This window comes from Bombina bombina, chromosome 1 (genome assembly GCF_027579735.1).
Source record: "Bombina bombina isolate aBomBom1 chromosome 1, aBomBom1.pri, whole genome shotgun sequence".
Classification (NCBI taxonomy): domain Eukaryota; kingdom Metazoa; phylum Chordata; class Amphibia; order Anura; family Bombinatoridae; genus Bombina; species Bombina bombina.
Window position 1 is genome coordinate 1,557,153,692 of NC_069499.1, and position 25,159 is coordinate 1,557,178,850.

General features: G+C 39.5%; 1 protein-coding gene across 5 annotated transcripts in view; it reads left to right on the plus strand.

Moving 5' to 3' along the window:
* Window positions 1-12,242, plus strand: part of EXOC7 (exocyst complex component 7) — a 32,532-nt gene extending 20,290 nt beyond the window's left edge. For all 5 annotated transcript variants that reach the window (XM_053709420.1, XM_053709391.1, XM_053709412.1 and 2 more), the window contains 7 exons: window positions 22-87; window positions 8,062-8,182; window positions 8,446-8,541; window positions 9,047-9,107; window positions 9,189-9,230; window positions 9,376-9,509; window positions 12,041-12,242. In XM_053709420.1, the coding sequence (XP_053565395.1) occupies window positions 22-87; window positions 8,062-8,182; window positions 8,446-8,541; window positions 9,047-9,107; window positions 9,189-9,230; window positions 9,376-9,509; window positions 12,041-12,146 (626 nt within the window). In that variant the 3' untranslated portion in view covers window positions 12,147-12,242. The remainder of the gene's footprint in view (window positions 1-21; window positions 88-8,061; window positions 8,183-8,445; window positions 8,542-9,046; window positions 9,108-9,188; window positions 9,231-9,375; window positions 9,510-12,040) is intronic.
* The last annotated feature ends 12,917 nt before the right edge of the window (window positions 12,243-25,159 follow it).

Genomic DNA, 25,159 nt, shown 5'->3' on the forward strand with positions numbered 1-25,159 from the left:
CTTTTGTATCTTTATTTCCAGAGACCAGCTCCACCGCTAGTACTTACAGTACTGAGTTCAACCGCCGTCTACTCAGCACCTATATCTGTGAGTATTACAGCAGACTGGAGATAGTACAGTAGAGCATTGTGATTCTCTTGTTGGTCTGTATTCTCCCTCTGTATTGTCTGTTTTGTATTTTATGTAATGGTTCTACCATGACAAACGCATGAAGTAGTAGTCTGTAGAGATGTGTATGTACTATCAGCACACAATTAGAAAAAAGCTCATTCAAAGGTGTTCACTTGGCTTCTAACACTTACTGCTTTTTTTAGTTACTTAACTGGAGAATCAATCAGTTCTTGAGCTGTGCTCCATGGTGTACAATTTTCTTCAATTTATTGCTTTCCCAAATTTGATGAAAGGGATACATTTTTGCTTTCTTTAAATACATTGGATAACCCAGAGCTACCTTTTTTTTTTCTGGTAAATATTGAAGAAATAAATGTAAAGTTTTAATCTCCATTAAAGGGACAGGAAACTCCAAAATTTTCTTTCATGATTTTGGATAGAACATACAATTTTAAACACGTTTCCAATTTACTTCTATTATCAAATTTGCTTCATTCTCTTGTTATCCTTTGCCGAAGGAACAGCATTGCACTACTAGCGGCTAGCTGAACATATTTAGTTAGCCAATCACAAGAGACAAATGTGTGCAGGCACCAATCAGCAGCTAGCTCCAACTAGTGTAGGATATGTGCGTATTCTTTTTCAAGTATATTTCAAAATAGAAATGAATTTAAAAGTGTCTTAAAATTACATGTTCTATCTGAATCATGCAAGTTTAATTTTGACTTTCCTATCCCATTAATTAATGAATACTGCCTTGTTAGCTAGGTTTACCCTTTTTTTTATTTTTTTTATCTCCTCTGCTGAGGCCAGTAAGGTACACATATGTGAGCAAATCGTGACTGTGTAGAATGTAGCAGTGTTGGGCTTGTGAAATTTACAGTGTGTACTTCTTAGAAATTGGCTCACAATTTACAGGTTAAAAGTAAGGGAAATTGGGGCAAAATAAATAATACTGTTGTGGTGTTACTACACGTACACTTTTTATATTACAATATCAAAGTGTTTTGATGTTTCACCTGAAATCTGCTTTAGTCACAGCTCACTGACATTTAACTGCTGTAATTCACCGCTCTACAGAATTCTGCAGCATAACTAAGGGTGTCAGTAACCTAGTGAATTGCAACCCAGTATTACCAACTCAGGGCCAGATTACAAGTGGCGTGGTATTTTTTTTTTTTTTTTTTGCGTTAGGGAAAACTCTGCTTGGATTTTCATTTTTCCCCCATAGAGATCAACATAGTAAAAAAAGTGGAAATATATATATATCTACATCTTTAGCCTGCCTTTTTTTTTTCTAACTCCCGAAATCTCCAATCTTTGAGCTCTTATAATGTTTTTGTGCACTATTTTTTAAAAATAATATTTATTAGACAGTGTAACTGTACTTTGTAATGTATTTTTGAAGTGCCATAGCACTGAGATTGCAGAAAAGATTGAAGCGTAAAAGGCGATTACGCTAGCGCAGTTGCGATTTTGCACAACTTGTAATATCAGGGAATGAAGAATTCTCCTAGAAAAACAATATTGCTAGCGCAAAACCGTTGCGCTGCTTTTCTGTGCAGTTTGGGAGCCACAAGATTTTTCTCTTGCAGCACGAGTAAAGACGCTATATCCGTTGCATTTTCTGTATGTCACAAAGTGGTTGTCTCATATCTTGTAAAGACAGGGACCATTCAGCAGCAATGACCATGCTTACAGGCTCCTCTATACTACCCATGGGGCAGCTTGAGATTTCTTCGTGGGAAGACCTGGCTTGCTGAGTTTTCTTCATGGGACGACATTTAGGGTTTTTTTTAGCCGCATGCTACAGACTAATTTTGTAAGTCATCATTATGCTGAGCAGTGCTGTAGATATAGCCTGCATCCTGACCTGGGTCTCAGTATTTGTTATACTATTGTGCCATTTCCCATTATTTTATGAGATCTTGCTCTTCTCTATTTTACCGGGATAAATCTACTAACGTCTGCGATATAAATTAGTGAGTTTACCCTCATCTGTAGAAAATATTTAAAGGGACAGTAAACACATTGATATTTGTATATAAAATGTTTAATTATGCATAAACAACTTTGCAATATATATTTAATTATTTATTTTGCCCCTTTTTGTGTAATTTAGCTCTGAAATTGAGCAATTTCTAATTCTCAGAACATAAAATGCACCTGCTGACTTACCAAGACTAACCCTGCTACATATACGTTCCTAATTGGCTCTATCAGATAACTACACAGATTACAGGAGTACAAGAACAGTGGGAATATTTTACAAATTTTATTCTAGATGCAACTAAACACTGTGTTAGGCTTGTTTGTAAAAGAAAAAGAAAACCAAGAGAAGTAGCACATGCAGTTAAGTCAAAAAAGACAGTCTATAAAAAACTCAAACTCACTGGCTCAGAAGAGGATGAGGAAAAATAGAGAACCCATCAAAAGATGACAAAGCAGTTAATCAGAAAGGCTAAAGCTGATGCAGAAGAGAAAATAGCACAATCTGTAAAAAAAAACAGCGACAAAACCTTCATTAGATATATCAGTGAAAAGAGAAAAACTAACAGAGGGATAGGATAGTTAGACTCAAGAATGATGATAGAGTAGTGGAAGAAGATAAACAAATAGCAAACTTTTGTTCAGTCTTTACAACAGATCGTAAAGATAGTGAGATTCTATTAAGGGATGTTACTGTAAATAATAATGTGAGTAGTATATATTTTTTTTTTTTTTTTACAGAGGAAGAGGTTTCAAGGGCTTTATCAAAAATAAAAGTAAATAAGTCTGTGGGTCCAGATAATATTCATCCAAGGGTTCTAAGAGAACTTTGATCCATAATCGGTACTCCATTAGCTGATTTATTTAATCAGTCACTTCTAACAGGAGTTGTTCCAAAAGACTGGAATTGCCAATGTAGTCCCTCTTCATAAAAAAAGGGTAGTAGGGAAGATTCTGCTAACTATAGGCCAGTCAGTTTGACCTCTATTGCAGGGAAATTAATGGAAACTCTTTTAAAGTCTTGCGTCTTTCCTTCAGACAAACAACTTAGAAGACAAAGGACAGCATGGTTTCACTGCTGGAAGATCATGCCAGACTAATCTAATTGATTTCTTTGACCATGTAACTAAAATAATAGACCAGGGAGGAGCCGTAGATGTTGCATATCTAGACTTTAGCAAAGCATTTGACACCGTCCCACACAACAAACTTATTCACAAAATGTATTGCCTTGGAATAGATGCTAAGATTGTTAAGTGGGTAGAATGCTGGCTTAAAGATAGACGACAGAGGGTTTCAATTAATGGAGTACATTCAAATGAGGCTTCAGTTACCAGTGGTGTTCCCCAAGGGTCAGTTCTTGGGCCTGTTTTGCTTAACATGTTCATAAGTGATATTGGAAGTGGACTAAAGGGGAAGGTTTGCTTGTTTGCTGATAAAAAAATTTGTAACAGGGTAGATGTTCCAGGAGGGGTTGATCAAATGAACAGTGATATTAAAAAACTAGAGGATTGGTCAAATAAATGGGATCTGAAATTTAATATTACCAAGAGCAAAATTATGCATATAGGATCCAAAAACCCAAATGCCAATTATAGTCTCAATGGTACATTACTGACTGTAACTAAAGAAGAAAGGAACTTGGGAATTATTATTTCAGATGATTTAAAATTTGGTACGCAATGCAGCAGTGCAGCCAGTAAGGCCAGTCGAATACTTGGTTGTATTGGAAGAGGTTTTAGTAGCAGAAATAGCAAGGTTCTTATGCCCATTTAAAGATCATTAGTTAGACCAAATATGGAATACTGTGTACAGGTCTGGAGACCATATCTTCAGAAAGATATAAATAAACTAGAAGCTGTCCAAAGGAGGGCTACTAAATGGTACATGGTCTAAAATATAAAACGTACAAAGAAAGACTCTATGATCTAAATATGTATAGTTTAGAGGATAGAAGGGAAAGAGGTGACACGATAGAAACCTTCAAATTACATTATATGAAGGGACTTAATAAAATAGAAGCTGAAAGCATTTTCACAAAATAATGAATGCCAAAACAAGGGGTCACAATCTAAAGTGAGAGGGTAGCAGATTCAGGAGAAATTTGAGGAAGAAGGATGGTGGATTCATGGAATAAACTTCCATTCGAGGTGGTAAACACAAAGACTGTAAAGGAATTCAAAAATGCCTGGGACATGCACAAGGCTATTCTAAGGAAAACGTAACATGTAATATGTATAGACTTGATGGGACATGCATAAGGCTATCCTAAGGAAAACGTAACATGTAATATGGATAGACTTGATGGGACATGCACAAGGCTATCCTAAGGAAAAAGTAACATGTAATATGGGTAGACTTGATGGGACATGCAGAAGACTATCCTAAGGAAAACGTAACATGTAATATGGGTAGACTTGATGGGACATGCACAAGGCTACCCTAAGGAAAAAGTAACATATAATATGGGTAGACTTGATGGGACATGCACAAGGCTATCCTAAGGAAAAAGTAACGTAATATGGGTAGACTTGATGGGACATGCAGAAGACTATCCTAAGGAAAAAGTAACATGTAATATGGGTAGACTTGATGGGACATGCACAAGGCTATCCTAAGGAAAAAGTAACATGTAATATGGGTAGACTTGATGGGACATGCACAAGGCTATCCTAAGGAAAAAGTAACATGTAATATGGGTAGACTTGATGGGGCATGCACAAGGCTATCCTAAGGAAAACGTAACATGTAATATGGGTAGACTTGATGGGACATGCACAAGGCTATCCTAAAGGAAAAGTAACATGTAATATGGGTAGACTTGATGGGGCATGCACAAGGCTATGCTAAGGAAAACGTAACATGTAATATTGGTAGACTTGATGGGGCATGCACAAGGCTATCCTAAGGAAAACGTAACATGTAATATGGGTAGACCTGATGGGGCATGCACAAGGCTATCCTAAGGAAAAAGGAACATGTAATATGGGTAGACTTGATGGGGCATGCACAAGGCTATCCTTAGGAAAAAGGAACATGTAATATGGGTAGACTTGATGGGACATGCACAAGGCTATCCTTAGGAAAAAGGAACATGTAATATGGGTAGACTTGATGGGACATGCACAAGGCTATCCTAAGGAAAAAGTAACATGTAATATGTGTAGACTTGATGGGACATGCACAAGGCTATCCTTAGGAAAAAGTAACATGTAATATGGGTAGACTTGATGGGACATGCACAAGGCTATCCTAAGGAAAAAGTAACATGTAATATGGGTAAACTTGATGGGACATGCATAAGGCTATCCTAAGGAAAAAGTAATATGGGTAAACTTGATGGGACATGCACAAGGCTATCCTAAGGAAAACGTAACATGTAATATGGGTAAACTTGATGGGACATGCACAAGGCTATCCTAAGGAAAAAGTAACATGTAATATGTGTAGACTTGATGGGACATGCACAAGGCTATCCTAAGGAAAAAGTAACATGTAATATGGGTAAACTTGATGGGCCTTTTTGATTCTTATCTACCGTCAAATACTATGTTTCTATGTTACATAACAATACACTTTATACTAACTTTATGACAGTGGCTATCGCTGTCTGTGGACTAAATAATTGCATTGAAAAGGATGTTAGTTTTGTTTTTAAAATATTAAAACTCGGCTAATATGTTATTCTTTGAAATCGCAACAGAAATGTCTTGTAATAACAAGGTTTTTATTGTCTCTTTAAAAGAAAAAGTAGTGAGATTATATCCTGATGACACAAGTCTCCAATAAATGCTTTGTTTTATTTCAAATGCTTTTTAAGCACATCTGTGTTTGAGTTTGCGCAGTACAAGGGTGACTTACTTTAAAATAGCAATTCATTTGAAAGCTTGCTATGCAGTCCATTCTATACTGGAGGATTTGTGTATATTACATGGTAGTATCTTGCATATTTATTTACACTATATACAGAATGTGCAGATTTCATGCTGTACCAACCAAATATCATTTACAATGAAATGAACACATTACGCTGAAATATTGCAACGTTTTCTTCTTAAGCTGATTCTTGTGGAATGCAACATCATAGGTGCTGGATACCACATGTTTATATGAATTTACATTTAGCCACCAATAAGCAAGCGCTATCCAGGGTGCTGAACCTAAATAAAGATACCAGAGAACGAAGAAAAATTTATAATAGAAGTAAATTAGAAAGTTGCTTAAAATTGCTTCTCTCTCTGAATCATGAAAGCAAAAAATTGTTTCATATCGCTTTTAATGCGCTTTTTTGAATATACATACTTTCTGCATGTTTGCCGTTTTTGTGGTTGCCTTGTGGCTTTATAGAATGTGTCGGATATGGAGACTTTTTTTTTTTTTTTGTTTCTTTGCCCTTTTCCTTTTATCCATTTATAATTTATTTTGATTTCTCCCAACATTAGGAAAAATACATTCGGTGCTACCTATGCAAATGATTTTTGTTTTCTCTCAGTCTATACAGACTTCTGATAGTGATGTTATTTAGGTCAAGTGGGTAAAGCATTTGACCACTTTCTCAGTACTGGCATTTTCGATGGACTGTGTTTTTAGTATTACTTCATGTGGTGTCATGAAAGAATAGCATCAGTTTCTTCACATTCAGAGTGACACCACATGAAGTCATACTAACATCAGTTTCTTCACATTCAGAGTGACACCACATGAAGTCATACTAACATCAGTTTCTTCACATTCAGAGTGACACCACATGAAGTCATACTAACATCAGTTTCTTCACATTCAGAGTGACACCACATGAAGTCATACTAACATCAGTTTCTTCACATTCAGAGTGACACCACATGAAGTCATACTAACCTCAGTTTCTTCACATTCAGAGTGACACCACATGAAGTCATACTAACATCAGTTTCTTAACATTCAGAGGGACACCACATGAAGTAATAATATCAGTTTCTTCACATTCAGAGTAACACCATATGAAGTCATAATAACATCAGTTTCTTCACATTCAGAGTGACACCACATGAAGTCATACTAACATCAGTTTCTTCACATTCAGAGTGACACCACATGAAGTCATACTAACATCAGCTTCTTCACATTCAGAGTGACACCACATGAAGTAATACTAACATCAGTTTCTTCACATTCAGAGTGACACCACATGAAGTAATAATAACATCAGTTTCTTCACATTCAGAGTGACACCACATGAAGTCATACTAACATCAGCTTCTTCACATTCAGAGTGACACCACATGAAGTAATACTAACATCAGTTTCTTCACATTCAGAGTGACACCACATGAAGTAATAATAACATCAGTTTCTTCACATTCAGAGTGACACCACATGAAGTAATAATAACATCAGTTTCTTCACATTCAGAGTGACACCACATGAAGTAATAATAACATCAGTTTCTTCACATTCAGAGTGACACCACATGAAGTAATAATAACATCAGTTTCTTCACATTCAGAGTGACACCACATGAAGTAATAATAACATCAGTTTCTTCACATTCAGAGTGACACCACATGAAGTAATAATAACATCAGTTTCTTCACATTCAGAGTGACACCACATGAAGTAATAATAACATCAGTTTCTTCACATTCAGAGTGGCACCACATGAAGTAATAATAACATCAGTTTCTTCACATTCAGAGTGACACCACATGAAGGCTGAACCCGTCTGATTAGTTGGTGCTTTTCTCTTTTTCCCCTTTATGGTCTTTGTGCTGCTTGTTATGGCGGCTACACATAAAACAGCAGAGGGCAGGAACAGAAAGGGAATGAGCCAGCTGGACACATTTGAATTAGTTTCGGCCTTCTACTAGCTTGTGGGTACATTATATGAACACAACTGATACCACTTTATATAGCATGGCTTTCAATGTGAGCTAATTCATTTATTGTTTTTAATTACCTCCTTACCATTCTCCTCTCTTCCAGGTAAAGTTCTAGGAAACTTGCAGCTGAAGCTTCTGTCCAAGTCCAAGGTGTATGAAGATCTGGCTCTAGGGGCAATCTTCCTGCACAACAACTACAATTATATACTCAAGTCACTGGAAAAGTAAGAAGATCAGGGGAAGGTCTGGCCGATACCTTTTGTAGGGACGGCTCCCTTTCTTTGTTTGCGTGCCTTGGATTAGACCTCATGGGCGTGTTCTAGTTTTTAGTACTAACATTCTTAGTACATTGAGATTTCTAGCTCTGGGTGTCCCAGCTGGTTGGGTAGCCTAAGAGTTGGTCTCCTGTTGAGTATCCTAGCTGTGTTTTTGTTGGGTTTGTTGTGATATGAAACAGACTATTGCTTTCTTTGTGTTTATTTCACAGATCAGAGCTAATGCAGTTGGTGGCTGTTACTCTGAAGAATCCAGGCAGACAATACCAAGAGCTCATCGAGCAGCAGATTAAGATCTATAAGCACAGGTCAGCTAGATAAATCTGTCCTTCACACAATCCTATTAAAAAATTACTATATTTTTGTGTGTATATATATGTGTGTGTATGTATCTGTGTGTGTGTGTGTATGTATATGTGTGTGTGTGTGTGTATATATATATATATATATATATATATATATATATATATATATATATATATATATATAATACACACAGAACAGAAGACAAATCTATTTGGTGTGACCACCCTTGGCAAAACTGCATCAATTCTTCTAATTACACTTGCACACAGTTTGTTATAAGGAACTGCATGGGTAGGTTGTTCCAAAATCCAAAACTAACCACAGTTCTTCTGTGGATTTAGGCAGCCCTAGTTGCTTCTGTCTCCCAGACAGAGTCAATGTTGAGATCTGGACTCTGTGAGGGCCATACCATCAATAAATAAATATATATATATCCTCACTTCTTTCTTTTTTTTGCTCCTTATTACACATCACATTATGACGTCCTCTCTTTGTCTGTATTTACAGCTGGTTGCGCGTAACTGACCATGTGTGTGTGCAAAACATGCCTTTGTTGCAAGGACCCAAGGTAAATGAACAGGCATCACAGGGGTTATATTTGCAGGTGTTTGTAAACACTTTTCATGTATACTGCTCTATTTACTTGCAGTTGAAAGACAAGGAGCGCCAGATGATAAAAGAGCGGTTTAAGGTGAGTCTGGTAACTGCAAGGTGCCAATGGTGTGGCTGATAACTTTACCATTTGTATATAGTGAGCAAGGGTACATTACATAAATGGTTAGAGTGGAAGGGTGATGGGCTGCACTAATAAAACGCTCACATTTTTCAATAAACAGGGATTTAATGATGGATTAGAAGAGATCTGTAAGATCCAGAAATCATGGGCCATCCCAGACAAGAGGCAGCGCGAGCACATCCGGCAACAACAGAGGAGCTTTGTGCAGGAAGCATATGGAACATTCTTACTTAAGTGAGTGAGGGCATTGTATGCATCTAGCACTCTTTTCACACCCCTAAGAATTTCACTAATGTCTTCTTAAAGGGACAGTCTACCATAGAATTGTTATTGTTTTAAAATATAGATAATCTATTACCCATTCCCCAGTTTTGCACCACCAACACTGTTATATTAATATACTTTTTACCTCTGTGATTACCTTGTATCTAGGAACCTTTTGACAGCCCCCTGATCACATGACTGTGACTGTTTATTATTTATTGTCTTGCATTTAGCATTGTATTGTGCTAGATCTTAAATAACCCTCTGTGCCTGAACACAGTGTTATCTATATAGCCCACGTGTACTTTCTGTCTCTTTGTGTTGAAGAGATTTAAAAAGCATGTGATAAGAGGCAGCCCTCAAAGGCTTACAAATTAGCATATGAGCCTACCTATGTTTAGTTTAAACTAAGAATACCAAGAGAAAAAAGAAAATTTGATCATAAAAGTAAATTGGAAAGTTGATTAAAATTAAAAGTCCTATCTGAATAATGAAAGTTTAATTTATACTAGACTGTCCCTTTAATACTGAAAATCAGTCCTAACACGTCTTCTTGCTCAGTATTCTTGCCTACTTTGTATATCTTGCTACTTCTCTCTCGGGGAGTACAGTACACAGTCTTACCTTTGCTTTACAGCAGGAACACAATACAAATCTAACAGTTTAAGACAAAACAAGCACTGTGCATGATATAAAGCTAAGATACCTCCTGAAATTCATCTTTTTTGGGTTCCCAATATCCCTTGTCCTCTTCAGAAATTGCATAGCTATCTAGTTTCCTGGTCTATTTTAAGCCTGATTTAAATTGAAATTTGAGTCTATCCTTAACAACTTGGGGAAACACCGTCTACTGTAGACGTACTGGTCTTGACGAAATAATGCACGATTGCTCTGGAGGATGGTACTTTTTTAAAGATATAAAGGACATCAAGGTTAAATCTTCCAGTAGGAAACATTTGGCATGGCTGCTTCTTCCTTCTGTCCCTTAGTGAATTCCACTTGTGTAGCTAAAATTCTCATGGTGCTTCAATAAAAACATTATGTTGACTAGTCCGAGCCCAGCTTTGCAGTTCATGCAGGGCAAGTACAGGCTAAAAACCTTGGTCAGCTGACAGTGCCTGAAACTGCAGACTTGATGACCTTACTGTTTCAGCACTAAGGGCTAGATTACATAGATTACACGTGGAACGCTGAATATCGCTTACGTGCAAGCGATATTAACGCTCCAATTAGTAATACCAGTGCACGCTAATGTATGCTGGTATTTCAAGTTAAGCTGAATGCGAACACGAGCTCACGTTCACATTGCCTGGAAGCATTGCGCTCACGAGAGAGCACTTCCATAGGCTCCAATGGGAGCCTCGTTCTGATGTCGTCAGAGACGGCATCCGAACCTAAGCGCAGCGAAGGGGGTAAGTAGCACAGCGATGGCAGCAAATATAAATATATGATTATATACATATGTTTGTGTTAATATGTGTGTACATATATATATTTACTGGGGACACAAAGTTCCCATAGACAGAAAAAAACGGCATTAAAAAGTGCCTTTACATTACCAACACCCCACTCCCACCAACTTTACCCCCAAAATACTGCCTGGTGCAGTTATTTTATTAACAAATAAAGATGCTGCTATATTTTTTTAAATAAAATACACTACACTGTATTTTGGGGGTATTTGGGGCACATTTATAAAATTAACCAGAGATCTGATCTCTGGTTAATTTTATAAGCGCTAATTGCTACCACGAGCGCGCAGTAGCAATAACCAGCCACTTGTAATCCAGCCTTAAATCTCTCAAACGTATCTTGTTCCACGATATTGTTTCTTTCAGGTACAAGATGACGTTTAGCTCACTACCTCCCTCCTGCAATTTTTTTGTTCCCAAATTCCCTCAGACCCTCTGCTTCCTCAAGGCTTTCCTGACTGAAATGGGACATATCTTTCTTGCTGACTTGACTCAAGCTATCCCTTTACCATTCCTAAAAAGAAGGGCTAGATTTGTCCAGTGTTGGACCTCATAGCTATCAACAAGTTTGTTAAATGTCTCCCATTTCCTTACTTAGGACTATGGAATTTGGGCAATACCTAAAATCGGTAGTGGACACAGATCTATATATTCATATTCCCATCTATCCCAAAGCTTACTGAACCTCTCCTTCTGCCACCAATATTTAGTTTGTCTACCTGCGCTTCAGTCTGATTACACCCAAAGGTTTTCTCTCCCTCCCTAAACCTCTGCTTCCTCTGTATTATTGTATGAATGTTTTTTGGGGTTTTTTTTCTCTCTGCCACTTTCTGTGTTTCGTCCCCCCACTCGCTGATGCTTCTTCGGCTGTGCTTGGTGCCTGCTGTTTTCTTTACTGTGTCATCCTTGTTTATGCTGATATAGTTTTTTTCTTCACTCTCCTCCTATTTTCTTTGCTCTAGCTTACATTCTTTATGAACTCCCCTTTCTCTGTGATATTTATCACCTCATTTCCTTCTCTTTCTACAGATATGGCACTGGTGTAAATTTCACTAAGAACCCAGACAAATACATCAAATACTCTGTTGAACAGGTTGGTGCTATGATTGACCGGCTATTTGATACATCTGCGTGATGCCAGCATTCTATTGGTGGATATATTCTATGAATATACCAGCAGCCTGACTGTATATAAATCTATAATCTAACTCAATAAAATGAATCACATTCATCAAGCTTTTTCTGTGTGTTGTATCGTGTAACTGTGAGCTTCTCTTTACAGCGCTTGAGGTGTCCTCCTTTACCTAAGTCTACCTAGCAGTCCTAGAGGCGCCAGCCTTTATGTCAGTGCACAGGCTAACCTAAAAGGTGTTAAGCTTTACTTCAGTCACTAAGATAAAAAATTTTTTTAACCTTAACGCTGGAAATATAACTCAAAGCTGCAGTGTATAATTAAGGATTCCCTCACTCCTTACTAACAAAGTACTATAAAGGATTTAACTACACTGATTGCAGTTGACTGCAACCAGGTAATTTAACACTGCTGCGCTATCGCAATAGATTGCTAAATGAGTGCAGCAACCAAAACTGTAGGGGTATTAGGGGAGAGATTTTCTCTAAAAAGTAATTTTAATGAACTCTTCTGATGTATAAATCAAAAATTAAAATGTCTCACATTAAGATGTACAACTACAATCATACAAATCACACAAATGCAATGCATAAATAAACATATAAAATAAACATTTAAAATAGATCACAATATACCAGCATACAAATTCGTGTGGCACACTGGTAAAGAGGATAAATGTACAGTCTCTTAGCTTAGATTCGTCCGTATGTTAAAGTCTTTCAGTATGCCAGTTTTTGTGTTAAAAGCAAAAAAGACGTCAGGCACTGCCAGGTTTTACCATAGTCACTGGCCATTCCTTTAGGTGACAGACAACACCTTTGTCTATTGGCAAGCTTTAGAACAATTGTCACTATACTATGAAATATATAGGATTATGCAGGACAATAAAACATTTTGCAGAGAAGTATTACGAGAATATACCATTTAATTTCCTCCACGTGTCTTAGTCACAAATCTGACAATAACATTTTTCTGACCTAAGTAGATTAAGAAATTAATTTATTGTATTCCTCTTAAAGTGATGGTAAATCCTAGCATTTGTGAAACGCTAGGATTTACCATTGGAACAAATGAAGGGGACTTTTCCCCCCTCTTAGCAAAGAGCCGTGCGGCCCAGCTGGCGCCAAGCCGAATAGCCCCCACGGCTATTGGCTAAGAGGTGGAAATGTCAGCTCTCAGCAAAATAGCGTTCTGCCGTGGGCTGCCTGAGGCACTCAGTGCGGCGAACGCATCAAACAAATAAAGGAACTTTACACACAAGGTATTTTATACTTGATGAAAGTCCCCTTTATTTGCTCCAATGGTAAATCCTAGCATTTCACAAACGCTAGTATTTAACCTCACTTTAACCATCTGCACTGTACTATCAGGGGCAGCTACGAAACAGCACAGTGTCTAATCTACCAGACCTTCTCTTTTCTTTAATATTTTTGTTCAGTTTTGCTTCTAATTGTCCCAGTTTTGCTGGTGAAGAATGAGCCCTAGAATCTCCCACCGTGTGTGTAAGCGCAGGCCGCATCTGACAATATCATTCACCTGCTTGTTAATTTGTTGCTAGTTTCTTATGATGCCCTATGGAGCATCTATTGGCCCAGTTTTACAGCCATGTGGTTGTCATGGTTACAGATATATATCTGTTCACGTATCTTTCCCCCTAGTGCTTGGGTGTGACAGTTGAAAGAAGCCGTGCTGTGCTGTGTTGCAGTATAATAAATCAAATTATCTCTGATGTAAGTGAAGGTCTGTTTACCAAGATATCTGGAGAAGTGTGGTACAAAAGTATGACTATATAAAGAGACTTGCAGATTCTGAACATGATGCACAATGCATTGCAACTGATTACTCTCAGAGATTTAAAAAATGAAAGTGGGACCGTTTTAGAGATGGACAGAATAATTCAGAATAAAACTGAAGAAAACCTTACTGCAATACCCTCTCATATAGAGCATCAATCCATATAATAAAGCCACAGCACCACAAATATCTTCAAAGGATATTACCTTTATTCAACAGAAAACATGCCAATCGTGCCTCATTCCAAGGTAATGAAAACTGAAGGATGCCCCATCTGTAGTTTGCTGGATCCACCAGGTATCTCAGTGTAACCTAAAAACAGAGGGTAATGGAGCACATCCTCTTGCAAATAAGCAAAACCTTTTTTAAATGCTGCAGAAATATGCAACAAACAGCTACACTTTTTATATTAAAGTTCAGATCTTAGTCACACAATATGGCCATATTCTGCTTAGCCAGTCACCAACTTACAAGGTGTCTCAATGTTGACTGGTCCGAACACTACAGTACTTTGTCTTTTTGGGCTGAATCCTTCTTGCTTTTTCTCTTTATATTAGAATGAGACTCCTTTTGCTTTATATACAACTCTGATATACTGTCATGAGAACACCTGAACTTGAGTGAGGTACTTTAACCAATGGAAGATGGGGGGAGAGGGAGACTGACCATCTTTCATTGGTTAAAGCACCTCTCCCAAGCTCGGATTTGTAAGGTTTGCTAAACCAAACTTTGTGGATCTCAGTGTAACGTCTCTAGTACTAAAAAATACCTCAACACATAAAGGTTGGACAAAAAAATTCTACTGGGACAAAGTAAGACTTTCTCCTGTTAAGTGTAGTCAGTCCACGGGTCATCATTACTTATGGGATATTAACTCCTCCCCAACAGGAAGTGCAAGAGGATCACCCAAGCAGAGCTGCTATATAGCTCCTCCCCTCTACGTCACACCCAGTCATTCTCTTGCACCCAACTAATAGATAGGATGTGTGAGAGGACTGTGGTGATTATACTTAGTTTTTATATCTTCAATCAAAAGTTTGTTATTTTAAACAGCACCGGAGTGTGTTGTTCCTTCTCAGGTAGAATTGAAGAAGAATCTACCTGAGTTTTTGTATGATCTTAGCGGACGTAACTAAGATTCATTTTCCTGTTCTCGGCCATTCTGAGGAGTGAGGTAAACTTCAGATCAGGGGACAGCGGGCAGGTTCACCTGCAAAGAGGTATGTTGCAGTATATTATTTTCTGAGGAATGGAATTGACTGAGAAAATACTGCCAATACCGATATAATGTAAGTTCAGCCTTAAATGCAGTAGTAGCAACTGGTATCAGGCTGTTATGTATATATGTGTACACTTCAGTATTCTGGGGAATGGCACTTCACTGGGACAATACTGTATGCATATAACTTTTAGCCTAACTTGCAGTGGGAACGACTAGCAGCAGGCTTTTTAATGACATTTCATATTATTAGATTTTAAACGTTTGCTGGCATGTTAAATCGTTTAATTATCTGAGGTACTTGGTGAAAAATTGTTTTGGGCACTATTTTCCACTTGGCTGTCGTTTATTTTAAATTTAAAACAGTTTCACTGAACTTCCCTCACTGTTGTGTGTGAGGGGGAGGGGCCTATTTTGGCGCTTTTGCTACGCATTAGAAATTCAGTCACAAGTCTGTTTCTCTCCCTGCATGATCCGGATCGTCTCTACAGAGCTCAAGGGTCTTCAAAACTTATTTTGAGGGAGGTAATCACTCACAGCAGACCTGTGAGATTGTGCTTTGACTGTGATAAAAAACGTTTATATTTTATACATTTTTTTCTGCTATTAAGGGTTAGTTATCCATTGCTAATGGGTGCAATCCTTTGCTAAATTTATGCCTTTACCGGGAAAAATTTGGTTTTTATAACTTCTCCGGTTCATTGTTATTCAACTGTCATAGTTTTTTTCTGTGCTTCTTAAAGGCACAGTACGTTTTACATATTACTTGTAAATTTAGTTGAAAGGTATTTCCAAGCTTGCTAGTCTAATTGCTAGTTTGTTAAACATGTCTGACTCAGAGGAATATCTCTGTGCTATATGTGCAAAAGCCAAGGTGGAGCCCAATAGAAATTTATGTACTAATTGCATTGATGCTACTTTAAATAAAAGTCAATCTGTACATGTTGAACATCATTCACCAAACAACGAGGGGGAAGTTATGCCGACTAACTTGCCTCACGTGTCAGTACCTGCATCTCCCGCTCGGGAGGTGCGTGATATTGTAACGCCGAGTACATCAGGGCGGCCATTACAAATCACCCTACAGGACATGGCTAATGTTATGACTGAAGTTTTGTCTAAATTACCAGAACTTAGAGGTAAGCGAGATCACTCTGGGGTGAGAACAGAGTGCGCTGATAATAATAGGGCCATGTCAGATACTGCGTCACAATTTGCAGAACATGAGGACGGAGAGCTTCATTCTGCAGGTGACGGATCTGATCCAAATAGAGTGGATTCAGACATTTCAAATTTTAAGTTTAAACTAGAAAACCTCCGTGTACTGCTAGGGGAGGTATTAGCGGCTCTGAATGATTGTAACACCGTTGCAATCCCAGAGAAATTATGTAGGCTGGATAGATACTATGCGGTACCGGCGAGTACTGACGTATTTCCTATACCTAAGAGGCTTACAGAGATAATTACTAAGGAGTGGGATAGGCCCGGTGTACCCTTTTCCCCCCCTCCTGTATTTAGAAAAATGTTTCCAATAGACGCCACCACACAGGACTTATGGCAGACGGTCCCTAAGGTGGAGGGAGCGGTTTCTACTCTGGCTAAGCGTACCACTATCCCGGTGGAGGATAGCTGTGCTTTTTCAGATCCAATGGATAAAAAGTTAGAGGGTTACCTTAAGAAAATGTTTGTTCAACAAGGTTTTATATTGCAACCCCTTGCATGTATTGCGTCTGTCACGGCTGCGGCCGCATTTTGGTCCGAGTCTCTGGAAGAGACTCTTGACTCAGCAACTATAGATGAGATTTCAAACAAGCTTAAAACCCTTAAGCTAGCTAATTCATTTATTTCAGATGCCGTAGTACATTTAACTAAACTTACGGCTAAGAATTCCGGATTCGCCATTCAGGCACGTAGAGCACTGTGGCTAAAATCCTGGTCAGCTGATGTTACTTCTAAATCTAAATTACTTAACATACCTTTCAAGGGGCAGACCTTATTCGGGCCCGGTTTGAAAGAAATTATCGCTGATATTACAGGAGGTAAAGGCCATGCCCTGCCTCAAGACAGAGCCAAACCTAGGACTAGACAGTCTAATTTTCGTGCCTTTCGTAACTTCAAGGCAGGAGCAGCATCAACTTCCTCTGCTCCAAAACAGGAAGGAGCTGTTGCTCGCTACAGACAAGGCTGGAAACCTAACCAGACCTGGAACAAGGGCAAGCAGGCCAGAAAACCTGCTGCTGCCCCTAAGACAGCATGAATTGAGGGCCCCCGATCCGGGAACGGATCTAGCGGGGGGCAGACTTTCTCTCTTCGCCCAGGCTTGGGCAAGAGATGTCCAGGATCCCTGGGCGTTAGAGATCATACCTCAGGGATATCTTCTGGACTTCAAAACCTCTCCCCCAAAAGGGAGATTTCATCTTTCAAGGTTGTCAACAAACCAGATAAAGAAAGAGGCGTTTCTATGCTGTGTACAAGATCTTTTACTAATGGGAGTGATCAATCCGGTTCCGAGGTCGGAACACGGACAAGGGTTTTACTCAAATCTGTTTGTGGTTCCCAAGAAAGAAGGAACCTTCAGACCAATCTTGGATTTAAAGATCCTAAACAAATTCCTAAGAGTTCCATCGTTCAAAATGGAAACTATTCGGACAATCTTACCCATGATCCAAAAGGGTCAGTACATGACCACAGTGGATTTAAAGGATGCCTACCTTCACATACCGATTCACAAAGATCATTTCCGGTATCTAAGGTTTGCCTTCCTAGACAGGCATTACCAGTTTGTAGCTCTTCCATTCGGGTTGGCTACGGCTCCAAGAATCTTCACAAAGGTTCTGGGCTCTCTTCTGGCGGTACTAAGACCGCGAGGAATTTCGGTGGCTCCGTACCTAGACGACATTCTGATACAAGCGTCAAGCTTTCAAACTGCCAAGTCTCATACAGAGTTAGTACTGGCATTTCTAAGGTCGCATGGGTGGAAGGTGAACGAAGAGAAGAGTTCTCTCTTACCACTCACAAGAGTTCCCTTCTTGGGGACTCTTATAGATTCTGTAGAAATGAAGATTTACCTGACAGAGGACAGGTTAACAAAGCTTCAAAATGCTTGCCGTGTCCTTCATTCCATTCAACACCTGTCAGTGGCTCAATGCATGGAGGTAATCGGCTTAATGGTAGCGGCAATGGACATAGTACCCTTTGCACGCCTGCATCTCAGACCGCTGCAATTGTGCATGCTAAATCAGTGGAATGGGGATTACTCAGATTTGTCCCCTACTCTGAATCTGGATCAAGAGACCAGAAATTCTCTTCTATGGTGGCTTTCTCGGCCACATCTGTCCAGGGGGATGCCCTTCAGCAGACCAGACTGGACAATTGTAACAACAGACGCCAGCCTACTAGGTTGGGGCGCTGTCTGGAATTCCCTGAAGGCTCAAGGATCATGGACTCAGGAGGAGAGTCTCCTTCCAATAAACATTCTGGAATTGAGAGCAGTTCTCAATGCCCTTCTGGCTTGGCCTCAGTTAACAACTCGGAGGTTCATCAGGTTTCAGTCGGACAACATCACAACTGTAGCTTACATCAACCATCAAGGAGGGACAAGAAGCTCCCTAGCGATGATGGAAGTATCAAAGATAATTCGCTGGGCAGAGTCTCACTCTTGCCACCTGTCAGCGATCCACATTCCGGGAGTGGAGAACTGGGAGGCGGATTTCCTAAGTCGTCAGACTTTTCATCCGGGGGAGTGGGAACTTCATCCGGAGGTCTTTACCCAAATACTTCGACGTTGGGGCAAACCAGATATAGATCTCATGGCGTCTCGCCAGAACGCCAAGCTTCCTTGTTACGGGTCCAGGTCCAGGGACCCGGGAGCGGTCCTGGTAGATGCTTTGACAGCACCTTGGGCCTTCGGGATGGCTTATGTGTTTCCACCCTTCCCGATGCTTCCTCGATTGATTGCCAGGATCAGACAGGAGAGAGCATCGGTGATTCTAATAGCGCCTGCGTGGCCACGCAGGACCTGGTATGCAGATCTAGTGGACATGTCATCCTGTCCACCTTGGTCTCTGCCTCTGAGACAGGACCTTCTGATTCAGGGTCCTTTCAAACATCAAAATCTAATTTCTCTGAAGCTGACTGCTTGGAAATTGAACGTTTGATTTTATCAAAGCGTGGATTTTCGGAGTCAGTAATTGATACCTTAATACAGGCTAGGAAACCTGTTACCAGAAAGATTTACCATAAAATATGGCGTAAATACTTACATTGGTGCGAATCCAAGAGTTACTCATGGAGTAAGGTTAGGATTCCTAGGATATTGTCTTTTCTACAAGAGGGTTTAGAAAAGGGTTTATCTGCTAGTTCCTTAAAGGGACAGATTTCAGCTCTGTCCATTCTTTTACACAAGCGTCTGTCAGAAGTTCCAGACGTTCAGGCTTTTTGTCAGGCTTTGGCCAGGATTAAGCCTGTGTTTAAAACTGTTGCTCCACCATGGAGCTTAAATTTAGTTCTTAACGTTTTACAGGGTGTTCCGTTTGAACCCCTTCATTCCATTGATATCAAGCTGTTATCTTGGAAAGTTCTGTTTTTAATGGCTATTTCCTCGGCTCGAAGAGTCTCTGAGTTATCGGCCTTACATTGTGATTCTCCTTATCTGATTTTTCATTCAGACAAGGTAGTTCTGCGTACTAAACCTGGGTTCTTACCTAAGGTAGTCACTAATAGGAATATCAATCAAGAGATTGTTGTTCCATCATTGTGTCCTAACCCTTCTTCAAAGAAGGAACGACTTCTACACAATCTGGATGTAGTCCGTGCCCTGAAATTTTATTTACAGGCAACTAAAGATTTTCGCCAAACTTCTTCCCTGTTTGTCGTTTATTCTGGACAGCGGAGAGGTCAAAAAGCTTCTGCTACCTCTCTCTCTTTCTGGCTTCGTAGCATAATACGTTTAGCCTATGAGACTGCTGGACAGCAGCCTCCTGAAAGAATTACAGCTCATTCTACTAGAGCTGTGGCTTCCACTTGGGCCTTTAAGAATGAGGCCTCTGTTGAACAGATTTGCAAGGCTGCAACTTGGTCTTCTCTTCATACTTTTTCCAAATTTTACAAATTTGACACTTTTGCTTCTTCGGAGGCTGTTTTTGGGAGAAAGGTTCTTCAGGCAGTGGTTCCTTCCGTATAAAGATCCTGCCTGTCCCTCCCGTCATCCGTGTACTTTAGCTTTGGTATTGGTATCCCATAAGTAATGATGACCCGTGGACTGACTACACTTAACAGGAGAAAACATAATTTATGCTTACCTGATAAATTCCTTTCTCCTGTAGTGTAGTCAGTCCACGGCCCGCCCTGTTTTTTATGGCAGGTCTAAATTTTAAATTATACTCCAGTCACCACTGCACCCTGTAGTTTCTCCTTTCTCGTTTGGTTCTCGGTCGAATGACTGGGTGTGACGTAGAGGGGAGGAGCTATATAGCAGCTCTGCTTGGGTGATCCTCTTGCACTTCCTGTTGGGGAGGAGTTAATATCCCATAAGTATTGATGACCCGTGGACTGACTACACTACAGGAGAAAGGAATTTATCAGGTAAGCATAAATTATGTTTTTGTTCCTAAACAGGGTAGGGGATTCCGATGACTGTGACTGGGTAGTGGTCTCACGTGTGAAACTTCCGATTTAATGGTGTCACATTTATGTCAATGTGTTTAGATTTATTTTAAGTTTTCACACTGGTCATTGTAAAAATAAAAGGGGAAACAAATGTGATGCCAATAAACCAACCATGTGTTCTTAAAGGGATATAATACTCATGCTAAATCACTTGAAAGTAATGCAGCATAACTTTAAAAAGCTGACTGGGAAATATCACCTGAGCATCTCTATGTAAAAAAGGAAGATATTTTACCTCAAAATGTCCTAAGTAGTAAGGATGCTTGTCCCAGGACTTGCTAGGGAGTGTGCATGTGGCATGTGCAGGCACAGTCATGTTACTTGCCTATATCTTACTAGGGAGCCACACTAATCCCATTCCATCTTCACAGAGCCCAGGCCCACGTTAATTGGAGGCATAGTGCGGCGCTAAACCTATTACCGCGGTTCTGGGCTCTGTGAAGAAGAGTCGGGATTAGCGCACCTCCCCAAGCGCGCTATAGGTAAATATAAGGCTCCAACTGATAGTTTTTCATCTGCAGTAAAGGAAGATTTACATTATTTTTAATGAAAACTAATGCAACTGTTCTAAAATATTCAGTGTTTGTGTTTTAAACAAAACTAATACCAAATAGTGCAGCAAACGAATATTCTAAATTACTAAAATTTCTGAATATTTTTTTATTATTATTACTTTGATGATTTTTAAGTTTCTTTAATAAATAAACGCCTGAAGAGGCTACATTAGAAAAATGAGTATATCATTAACAATAAAGATACATGAACAATCATTGGTATTGGATTATTAGTTAGCAGACTCTCGTATCGTTAATTCAAGAAGAGTGACAGGATCTGTGTGACATTCAAGTATACCAAATTCTTCTAATGATGAATAAAGATGGTTCCATTCCACTCTATCGAACGTTTTTTCAGCATCTACTACTAGGAGGCAGGCATCGGGTAATGGGGGGGGGGGTGCATAGCACGGTGTTATGGGGACCAGTATTGAGCGATAGCTGCAAGAGTCTTACGGATATTAACGACAGAGGCTCCTTTTTTAATGAACTCGGTCTGATCAGGGTGTATTATGTGCTGCAAGTCGTCTGCTAAAATTTGTGTGAACTATTTGTAGTTGCTATTAAGTAGCTAGATTGGCCTATATGAAGAGGTGAGTGTGTTGTCTCCCTCAGGTTTAGGTATTACTCAGATGTGGGTGCCTGTGAATCGGGCACCCGGAGTGGCTTTCCTGGATAAATAGTAATAGAACATGGTAGTTAGTGGGTGCGATCTCTGTCAGAATATTTGTTACGAATAATTTGCTTGAAACAAATTATGGATTGTGATCAGTAGAAAGAAATCAATTACGATATATTGGGCCATTTTTTCTTTTTTTTTTCTTTTTTGCAAAACTGTTAATGAAAATGGAAGAATGTGATTGTGTCAACATCGAAAGCATCTCATCGGCAGCCAGTAACATAGCGGTAATTATCCAATGATAGACTGTGATCAACCCCTATATTATTGTTTAATATTAAAAAAAAATAAGTGTTAAGTTTTAGTTCCATAAAGCAATGGGCACCACCATGTTGGAAGCTAGGTTTCCTTTTCTGCTGTGGCCAGTAAGGGACACTTATAAATAGGTCATTAGAGAGTGCAACTAATGTGTAGAATATAATATCAGTGTTAAATCTGGAGTCTGCTCTTTCACTTCTAAGATTATTTGGAAATCCTGCAATTTTCAAAATTAAAGGGACATGATTTAGATACAGCATATAATTTCAAACAACTTTCTTTCATACAGGTGGTGAGAGTTCACAATCCACTACTCCTGGGAGTTACCCTTCTCTACCAGTAGGCAGAGGCAAAGATTCCTAAAACCCCTCCCACCTCACCAGTACCTCAGTCTTGTCTTTGCCTCCGCTGGAAGTGGTTGAAGAATGAAGATGTGCTTTTGATTCTTCAATGAAAGGGGTTCTCAGACTGAGTTGAGGCCTATTTCCCCTCAGAGTATAGGGATTGTTGGAAGGATATATTTGAAGTATATGGGTAGTGTTCAACAGTGGGGATTTAGTCACAAGGGCGTTGCAGGGACTTGTCCTTTCCCTCCTCCTGTTGGTTCATCAATATACTCCTATTCCAGATCCTCTGCTGTAAGGTTTTTAGCACTGGTTTTGGCTTCATACTGTTTTTTCCAGTAGGAGAGAGAGAGAGAAGAAAAAAAACATAATTTATGTAAGAACTTGCCTGATAAATTCATTTCTTTCATATTAGCAAGAGTCCATGAGCTAGTGACGTATGGGATATACATTCCTACCAGGAGGGGCAAAGTTTCCCAAACCTTAAAATGCCTATAAATACACCCCTCACCACACCCACAAAGCCTGTACAAAACAATGAATATCAGGAAGATTAGCAATCTTTCTGTGAAAAAGAACAGAAAGAGCAGATATTTGTCCTTTCAAAGAACTTGCAGACAAACCTTTATCCAAACCATCCTGAAGAAATTGTAAAATTCTAGGAATTCTGAAAGAATGCCAGGAGAATTTATGAGAAGAACACCAAGAGATGTAAGTCTTCCAAACTCGATAATAAATTTTCCTAGATACAGATTTACGAGCCTGTAACATAGTATTAGTCATAGAGGTTTCTCTGACTCAGTGATTAAGTATCAAGCGTTCAATCTCCATACCTTAAAATTTAATGATTTGAGATCCTGATGGAGATAGAAGGTCTGGCCTTAACGGAAGTGTCCAAGGTTGGCAACTGGCCATCCGAACGAGATCCGCAAACCAAAACCTGTGAGGCCATGCTGGAGCCACCAGCAGTACAAGTGAGCGCTCCATTAGAATTTTGGAGATTACTTTCGGAAGAAGAACTAGAGGCGGAAAGATATAAGCAGGATGATAATTCGAAGGAATTGACAACGCATCCACTGCTTCCGCCTGAGGATCCCGGGATCTGGACAGATACCTGGGAAGTTTCTTGTTCAGATGAGAGGCCATCAGATCTATTTCTGGAAGACCCCAGATTCGAACAATCTGAAGAAAAATCTCTGGATGAAGAGACCATTCGCCCGGATGCAACGTCTGGCGACTGAGATAATCTGCTTCCCAATTGTCTACACCTGGGATGTGAACCGCAGAAATTAGACAGGAGCTGGATTCCACCCATACAAGTATCCGAGATACTTCTTTCATAGCTTGAGGACTGTGAGTCCCACCTTGATGATTGACATATGCCACGGTCGTGACATTGTCTGTTTGAAAACAAATAAACGATTCTCTCTTCAGAAGAGGCCAAAATTGAAGAGCTCTGAAAATCGCACAGAGTTCCAAAATGTTGATTGGTAATCTCGCCTCCTGAGATTCCCAAACCCCTTGCGCTGTCAGAGATCCCCATACAGCTCCCCAACCTGATAGACTCGCATCTGTTGAGATCACAGTCCAGGTTGCACGAACAAAAGAGGCCCCTTGAATTAAACGATGGTGATCCATCCACCAAGTTAGAGATGATCGAACATTGGGATTTAAGGATATTATTTGTGATATCCTTGTATAATCCCTGCACCACTGGTTCAGCATACAAAGCTGGAGTGGTCTCGTGTGAAAACGAGCAAAAGGGATTGCGTCCGATGCAGCAGTCATGAGACCTAAAATCTCCATGCATAATGCTACCGAAGGGAACGATTGAGACTGAAGGCTTCGACAGGCTGAATCCATTTTCAGACGTCTCTTTTCTGTCAGAGACAAAGTCATGGACACTGAATCTATTTGGAAACCTAAAAAGGTTACCCTTGTCTGAGGAATCAAGGAACTCTTTGACAAATTGATCCTCCAACCATGACTTTGAAGAAACAACACAAGTTGATTCGTATGAGATTCTGCAGAATGTGAAGACTGAGCAAGTACCAAGATATCGTCCAAATAAGGAAATACCGCAATACCCTGTTCTCTGATTACAGAGAGAAGGGCACCGAGAACTTTCGAAAAGATCCTTGGTGCTGTTGCTAGACAAAATGGAAGAGCAATAAACTGGTAATGCTTGTCTAGAAAAGAGAATCTCAGAAACTGATAGTGATCTAGATGAATTGGAATATGCAGGTATGCATCCTGTAAGTCTATTGTAGACATATAATGCCCTTGCTGAACAAAAGGCAGAATAGTTCTTATAGTCACCATTTTGAATGTTGGTATCCTTACATAACGATTCAATATCTTTAGGTCCAGAACTGGTCTGAAAGAATTCTCTTTCTTCGGTACGATGAATAGATTCGAATAAAACCCCAGACCTTGTTCCAGAACTGGTATAATTACCCCAGCTAACTCTAGGTCTGAAACACATTTCAGAAACGCCTGAG